This window comes from Anser cygnoides, chromosome 12 (genome assembly GCF_040182565.1).
Source record: "Anser cygnoides isolate HZ-2024a breed goose chromosome 12, Taihu_goose_T2T_genome, whole genome shotgun sequence".
NCBI lineage: Eukaryota > Metazoa > Chordata > Aves > Anseriformes > Anatidae > Anser > Anser cygnoides.
The window spans coordinates 13,172,778-13,180,834 of NC_089884.1; the positions used below are offsets into that span (position 1 = coordinate 13,172,778).

The 8,057-nt window shown below is 65.8% G+C and overlaps 1 protein-coding gene across 1 annotated transcript in view; it reads left to right on the top strand.

Annotated features, from left to right (window-relative positions):
• Nucleotides 1–6,816, top strand: part of VAC14 (VAC14 component of PIKFYVE complex) — a 50,329-nt gene extending 43,513 nt beyond the window's left edge. Inside the window, exons 15-19 of the mRNA XM_067004264.1 lie at nt 1,521–1,695; nt 2,168–2,286; nt 3,412–3,491; nt 4,291–4,441; nt 6,035–6,816. Of these exons, the coding sequence (XP_066860365.1) occupies nt 1,521–1,695; nt 2,168–2,286; nt 3,412–3,491; nt 4,291–4,441; nt 6,035–6,197 (688 nt within the window). The 3' untranslated portion in view covers nt 6,198–6,816. The remainder of the gene's footprint in view (nt 1–1,520; nt 1,696–2,167; nt 2,287–3,411; nt 3,492–4,290; nt 4,442–6,034) is intronic.
• Nucleotides 6,817–8,057: the final 1,241 nt, after the last annotated feature.

Genomic DNA, 8,057 nt, shown 5'->3' on the forward strand with positions numbered 1-8,057 from the left:
CCGCGCTGGGCGCTGGCTGGGAGCGCGGCGGCAGCCAGGGAGATGTCGGGGCAGCTATTTATGGAAAGCCATGCCTGATTTCGGACGGGACGGGGGCGGCGGGGGCCGGCCCCGGCGGGTTTGCCTCAATCCGCCCCCTCTGCAGCCCGTGGGCGGGTGAGGGCAGCTGCGGAGGTCCCTGAATCGCCTCCCCCAAGCCATGTCCCCAGGGCTTTGCTCTCCCCGGGGCGCGTTTTGGCACAGCGCCGATGCTCCGAGCCTGGGAGCCGGGACAGAGCCCGGGGGGCAGCGGTGGCGATGACACCAGTTGTCACCGGGGCAGGAACCGGTGTCACCATGGGGCACGAGCTTGGATGCGCCCCGTTCGGGAGCCTTTGATCACAGCCCACTCCTTTAGGGTGGCCTCGGGAAGGGAAATCTGGGTTAAAAAAGCCAGGAAAGGGGTTCTCCCTGGGCACACTCATCCTGCTCAGGCACGTGGGAAGCGTCTCTGGAAGAGGCTGTGCACGGAGAGGGCACCCAGAGCACCTCAGGCCGTGGCTGCCCCCTTATTCCCCACCAGGGAGGCTCTGGAAGCCCCCACTTGCTGCCAGGAGGACACCGGGAGCACGTCCCCACCTCCTCGGGGTGCTCCCCTTCCCCTCTTCCCCAACCCTTCCCTCTCCCTCCTCTGGCGATCCCGTGCCTGAGGGGCAGCGGTTACGTAAGAAGAAGGGGATAAATGGATAAATGAGCTGATTTGGCACTGCCCATGCTGCTCCGATGTGGTCCGGGCCGAGGGCCGGGTTGGGTTACGTAAAGCCCTCACAGAGCACTGCTTTGTCCGGGTGCGCGGGGCTCCGAGCTGCTCCGCCGAGTCGTGAGGAAGACAGCTTTCTTCCTCCACGCCCCTCTTTGGGGCCAGAAATCCCATTTTCCACCCCCTCAGGCCAGCTTTATCAGCCTCTTCAGAAGCATCCGCAGGGGCTCTTTGTGTCCCGGCTCCCCGGGGCGCCACGAGCCGGTGGCCTCTGCCCGCGGGGGCTGCAGGGAGGCTGGAGCCACGAGTTGGCTGCAGGTGCCATCGCCCCCTGCCCTGCTCCCCCACATCGGGGATGGCGGTGCCACCGCCCCGTCCCACAGGACACCGAGAGGCGCAGGGCACCCAGAGCAGCAGGCAGGGGGCCAGGGGTCCTCAGCCTGGGGGCGCGGGAGCTCGGAGCAAAACAGGAAAGCCCAAAATCCAAACAAAGGCGGGAAAAAATCTGGTTTTGGGTTTCGGCTCTGAGATGTTTGACGCCAGGATGCCCGGGTTCGCTAAGCAGAACATTCCTGCCCCAGGAGACATCAGCAGAAAACCCTTCAGCCTGGAAAAGGCTGCTTGGACCAGCAGCGGGTGGTCCCGTGGCAGCTCCTGGTGTCCCCGTTTGCCACCCGTGGAGCTCCGTGCAGGAAGGGTGCGGTGCGTGGGCTCGGGTCGGGGTCCCGCGCTCGTTAACCATCCCTCCCCTGTTGGTTTTTGTTTCCTGCGCGGCGCACAGGCAGCTTTGTCTACTTCTGAATGCAGAAAACATCTTCCACTCCATGGCAGACATCCTCCTTCGGGAAGAGGACCTCAAGTTCGCCTCGACCATGGTGCACACCCTGAACACCATCCTGCTCACCTCCTCTGAGCTCTTCCAGCTGAGAAACCAACTGAAGGACCTGAGGACGCCGGTACGGGCGCGTGGCTCCATTTCACAGACGGGCAAACTGAGGCAGGGGGCGACTGCTTAGAAGCAGAGCACAGGTCACGCATCCCGTGGGCAGCGTGCAGTGAGCGCTGGCAGTCTGGGGACCGCCAGGACACCCCTCGGCACGGGAAGGGGCCCCCGACCCCCCATGTAAGCCGATCGCAAGCCCTGCATGCCCTCCTCGGGCCCCCCGAGCCCCGCGGCAGCTGCCACCTCCCTCCTGCGCTCCCCAGGAGACAGGTGACGGGGGCGAGCACCCCGCGGGGCCCCGCTGGTCCCGCAGCTGTTCCTGCAGCAAAGCCGCTCCCGGAGCAGCTGCCAGCGGCGGCGGTGGCCGCAGGGGGCACCCCGAAGCCCAGGGCAGCGTCAGCACCGGGCGGGCTGGGGGGCGGAGAGGTGTCCCCCCATGTTTTGGTGGCCCCCTCGCCTAACCCCCCCGCTTCCTCTTTCCCCAGGAGAGCCGCAACCTGTTCTGCTGCCTGTACCGGTCCTGGTGTCACAACCCGGTGACAACCGTGTCCCTCTGCTTCCTCACCCAGAACTACAAGCACGCCTATGACCTCATCCAGAAGTTGTATCCTTGGGGGGCTCTGCCGGGGCGCAGACGGGAGGGGGCAGTGCTTGCGGGGTGCCTCCCAGCCCCTCTCCCCTTTTTTTTTGGTGGTGTAAAAGAGGACGGCGCGATGGCTGAGCACTGACCTTCAGCCGCCCAGGAGGGGAGGCTCCTTCCTCCCGGGAGGATGAAGGCTTTGACCTCCCGGACCCGTGTCCAGCGACATGAGCATGATTTCTTTCCTTCTCCTTTTCCACCCCCAAATGTTACCTTAAAACCCCCGTCCTCTGTCTGTCCGAGGCAGACTCCGGGTAGAGCCAAGCGCGGTGCGTCCCGGGGAGGCAGCGATGCCCCCGGGCAGCCTCAGCTCCGCCAAGGCCGTGCTCCCACCTCTGCCTGGCACAGGGCGAGGACACGCCGATGCCCTGCCCTTGTCATGGCCACTCCAAGGCATGGAGCCGCAGCTCGGCTCGGTGCAAGCGTGCCGCAGGAGGGAGCGGCGCGGCCCAAGCCGCCTCCTTCCCCCAGATCCTGGCTCCTTCCCTCCTGGCTGGCTGCAGCCTCCAGCACCTGGCCCGTGGAGCCAAGGTTTTGGTGCTCGGGGCCTGGGACGTGTCCCAGCAGAGCCAGCACCTGGCACTGTGCGGGCCCTGTGGCACCACGGTGAGCTCACCCTCTGCCCGGAGCACAAGGGTTATTTCCCTGTGCCGGCACAACCCGGGACTCCCCAGGTGTATTTCCCTGCAGAGGAGCTTGCTATCGCTCTCGGTTACTCTTTCCAGCGTGTGCTGGTGTTTCTCCCAGGGCACCGGGGTGCTCTCGTGCCATCCCTGTGGCCACGCTGCCTCCCCTGCCCCCTGGCCTGTCCCCTGCCTGCCCGGGGGAGGAGGACACGGCACGGGTCGTGCCGAGCAGCTGCATCTCGGCATCACCCAGCTTGGGGCAGACCTCAAATCTCCACGTGCAGCCACCCCAGTCCCACCCCGAGCCATGTCCTGTGGCACCACGTGGCTCTCAAACACGTCCAGTGGTTGGGATCCACCACTGAACTCGCAGAAGGGCCACAAGCCACAAATATTTGGGGTCCCCCCCTGCTGCCACCAGGCCCTCTCCTTCCCAAGGTGCATCCTTAACAGCCGTGCCCAGCGGGGACCTGGAGGTCACCGTGGACTTCCTCACCGAGGTGGACAAGCTGGTGCAGCTCATCGAGTGCCCCATATTCACCTGTAAGGCTCGGCCCTGTCTTTTTGAGTTTTCTGGGGGGGTGGGAAGCGGGGGGGCTCGCTCCAGCAGCCCGGGAACGTCCCCTCCCCGCTCCTTCGTGGCTGCGCGAATAAATAGAGCAGAAGTTATCGGACCTGGTGCTGCCAGCCCGCCGCTCGCGCTGCCCGCCGGGGAGGCAGCCGGCCCCCGTATGTGGGTTAACGGAGCGGGCGGCCGTGGCACACAACAAAGGCCTGGGGGAGGAAGGAAGGATGGGAGGGGGACTTGGGCCACGCGCAGCCCCGTGCCCGGGGGGATCAGCCCTACAAAATGGGCTGCTCCTGTCCCTGCGGGGGTCAGCGGGCAAAGCCTGACCCCCTGCCCCTGCTGTGCCCCACCGCTGGGTGCTGCATCCATGGGGTGTTCTCTCGATGAGGTTTTCTCCCACTGGAGGTTTTTCCCACTGGGGTTTTCTCCCCCCGGGGTTTTCTCCCACCAGCGACTGCATTTGGCTGCCCCTGGGCTGCTTCTCCCCTGGGGCCACGAGGAGCAGCTGGGCATTAGGAAAACTCCCAGTAAGGGCTCTGGGATGGGACCAGGGCTGAGGAATATTTGGGGGCAGAGGTTCAGAGCAGGCAGGGGGGCTCCTTGGGCTCAAACGAGCCCGGCTGGAGGCTGCTGACACGTGTGGGACACGCGGGGAAGGGCTGCAGGCACGGTGCGATGCCAGGAGCTTCCTACTGGGCCGGGAGGAACCTGGGGTGTCGGGGCTGGAAGCGAAGTGCCTTCCCCCGCCTCCATCCTCTTCCTCTCCGCTTGCAGATCTCCGCCTGCAGCTGCTGGACGTGAAGAACAACCCCTACTTGATCAAGGCGCTGTACGGCCTGCTGATGCTGCTGCCCCAGAGCAGCGCCTTCCAGCTCCTCTCCCACCGGCTGCAGTGCGTGCCCAACCCCGAGCTCATGCAGAGCGCGTAGGTGCCGCGGGGACAGGGATGGGATGGGGTGGGGACAGGATGGGGACAGAACGGGGACGGGGATGGGATTGGGATGGGGATGGGGATGGGATGAGGATGGGGATGGGGACAGGGACAGGACGGGGACAGGATGGGGATGGGGACAGGGACAGGACGGGGACAGAATGGGGATGGGGTCAGGGATGGGGACAGGGACAGGACGGGGAGAGGGACGGGGATGGGATTGGGATGGGGATGGAATGGGGAGGATGGGGACAGGGATGGGGACGGGATGGGGATGGGGAAGGGGATGGACATGGACGCCCCGTGCCAGGACCACGCTCTGCCTGTGCACCGCGGCTCCTCAGTGGCCGCGGCTGCTCCTTGCCCCGTGGCCGGGAGCTCTGGCTCGGGGTTTTTTTGTCTATATTTGGTAACCCTGGGAGGGCTGCGCCTCATCCGCAGGCATTTGGCATCCGGGATGGAAAATTTCACTTGTGGGGTCGCTATGGAAACGAGCAGAGCCATGGAGGAGGTTTTGACGGAGAGGGAAGGCAGCTCCCGGCGGCGGCTGGGAAAGCGTCCCCACCACGGCCATGCCGCCGTCCATCCGTCTGTCCGTCCGGGCACCCAAAAGGACGGTGACACCACGCCGGCGGGGGTGGCCGTCCTCACCGGGGGCGTTTTGGCAGCCACTTTTGTGGCCCCTCCGCGGTGACGGCGTTGGGGACAGCCCCGAGCCCTCCCCGGGGGGCTGCAGCCTCCCGCCCGGCTCCTTTTGCCATGGCCGGACGCTGCTGGGGGGATTTTACTCGTCAAGCCCCGGCTAACGAGCGGGGACAGCCGCTCGCCGGCAATGGCGCACGATGAAAGCTCTGCCTTCCTTTGCAAAGCCCCAGAAAAAAAAAAAAAAGAGAAGCGCTCCCAAGATGCGCCGTTTTCTGAAGCAGACCCCCACCAGCTCCACTCCTTCACTTTTAACTCGTCCCCTGGGCTGGCTTTTATCCGCCGTGCGCCGCTGAGCTGGAGCGGGAGCCCGCAGCCCCGATTTTAATTGGAGGGGCAGGGAAGGGGGGCACGTGTGCCTGTCCCCCCCTCCTTTTTTTTTTTCCCTCTCTCTCTTCCCTCGGCCGTGGCAGCCGGGTTTTCGGAGCGATCGGAGCTGTCAGACAGCCTGAGCATCTGATTAACGCTGACCTACATTCCTTCAAACACCGGAGGCTGCTTTCATAACCGCGAGCCCGGGCTGCCCCCTCCCCGGGGAAGCCGTGCCACGATGGGGAGGCGGCGGCGTGCCGGGCACGAGGGGTCCTCGTCCCACCCCGCGGCTGTCCCCGCACACAGATATTTATTTGGGGTTTTGTAAAGCCAGGCAGGGAAACTGAGGCACTGCCCCGGCGAGGCCGGGACCTCCACCTTGGGCACCGAACGTGCCTGGTGGCCTCCCTCCTGTCCCGGCCTCTCCTGGCCTCCATCTCCTGCCTCTGCAGGAGGGCGCCAGGACTCTGCAGGGCTCAGCAAGGTGCCAGCCCCTCGGCTCAGCACCAGCATCATGCACCGGGGTACGCGGTGCGGCGTGCTCTGCCCTCACGCTCGCCTTCCTCCCCGCAGGGACGGCACCAGGGCGAGCGCGGGCTCCAAGAGGTCGGCGGCCTCCAACATCGACTACACGGAGCTGCTGCAGCACTTCGACAAGGTGCAGCACAAGCACCTGGAGGCGCGGCACCAGCGAGCCGGGCGGGCAGAGCAGCTGGAGCGGCGCGGCGTCCTCTGAGCAGCCCCGCGCGGCCGCCCGTGGGCACGGTTGCAGCGCTTGGGGCAGGGACCAGGGCACGGGGACGCGGACCAGGGCACGGGGACAGCGGGTCCCGAGCACCTGGTGGTTTTAAGGGCAGAGGGAGATGGGCGAGCGCTCGGCACGGGGCTGGTTTTTCCCCCTCCGTGCTGCCTTACGCACGGTGGGACCCCCAGGCTGTGCCCGGCATCGCCGGGAGGAGGAGAGGCCGGGGGGAAGGCGCTGACTTCTCCTGCAGCAGGGCGAGCAAACTCCCCTCCGCTTCGCTAATGCCTTCCCCGTGACCGTCAGCTGAGAGCACGGCCTCCTGCCAGAGGGACCGGAGGGGAGGAAACGCGCGGGGCAGGGAAGAAGGGAGCAAACGGGGTACTCCCCGCCGGGAAAACGAGCACAGGCACCCGCGCTCCCACCCGCAGGCTGCCACGGCCCCAGGACCCCCGCACCCCCCGAGCCCCGGGCACGGCCGGCAGCGCAGCCTTAACCCCGCACCGGGTGCGGGTGCGGTGGAGGAGCCCCCCCTCGCTCCGCGCCCCCTGCACCCCGTCCTCCTTCCTATCGCGAGCTCCCCGCGACAAAATAAAGAGAGCAACGCAGAGCAGCCCCGCCGTCCTGCCCTTCCTGCGTGGCTGGCACGGCCGCTGCGGCGTGCCTGCTGCTGGGGGCTCCCCATCAGAATATGGGGGTCTCTATCCATATCTGAGGCTCTCCATCCCCATATGGGGTTCTCCATCCACATATGGAGCTCCCCATCTGCATCTGGGGCTCCCCATCCACATGTGAGTCTCTCCATCCACATACGGGGTTCTGCATCGACATGGGGCTCCCCATCTGCATCCAGGGTTCACCATCCACGTGTGGCTCTCTCCATTCACATCCAGGTTTCCCCATCCACATCTGGGGTTCTCTATCTGCATATGGGGTTCTCCATCTGCATACGGGGTTTCCCATCCACATATGGGGTTCCCTGTCCTCATATGGGGACTCTGCATCCACATCCAGCTTTCCCCATCCACATCTGGGGCTCTGCATCCAGGGGTCCCCATCCAGATCTGGGGTTTCCCATCTGCAACCGGTGTTTCCCATCCACATCCAGGGCTCTCCATCTGCATATGGGGTTCTCCATCCACATCTGGTGCTCCCCATCCAGATCTGGGGTTTCCCATACGGATCTGAGGCTCCCTATCCACATCTGGGGCTCCCCATTTGCATCCAAGACTCCCCATACACATCCATCCCAAAGAGGAGCCCCAGAACTCCCAACCCTGGCTCTTGCTAGCCCAGGAGACCCTGCTCCGGCCCTGCCACCTTGCCCCAGCCCTGCCACGCTGGCCCCGGGGCTGCTCCCCTGCCTGGCAGGCGCGCCGGGGCTTTTCCTCCTGCTCCTCTCCCCGAGAGGGGAAAAAGCAGCCGAAATTCTTCCAGGCCGTGGTCATGAAACCGCAGCGCAGTGACAGGCATTTTCCTGGCCCCGAGCAGCCGCTTCGCCCTGGCCAGCAGCGCCGAGGGGCCGCCGCGCACGGGGGGGGGGCTGCATTTTGGGGAGCGCGGCTGCACCCCCAGCCCCATCCCGGTGCGTTTCGGGCCCTCACCTGATCCCGGGGAGGGGGCCGGAGGAATGCGGAGGGCTTTTATGGCCCCCGGCCTGTTTACAGCAGAGCTGGGCTCTGGCAGCGGGTTCCCCCGGCAGCCCCGCACCGAGGCTGCTTTGGACGGGATCAAGACATTCCTGGCATTCCCGGGAAAGGGCTTCCCAAACCCGGTCGTGGCGGGTTAATTTTAACAGCCAGCCCTCCAGGACGGGCCAGCCGTGCCTCCCCGAGCCCCCCGGCCACCTCTTGG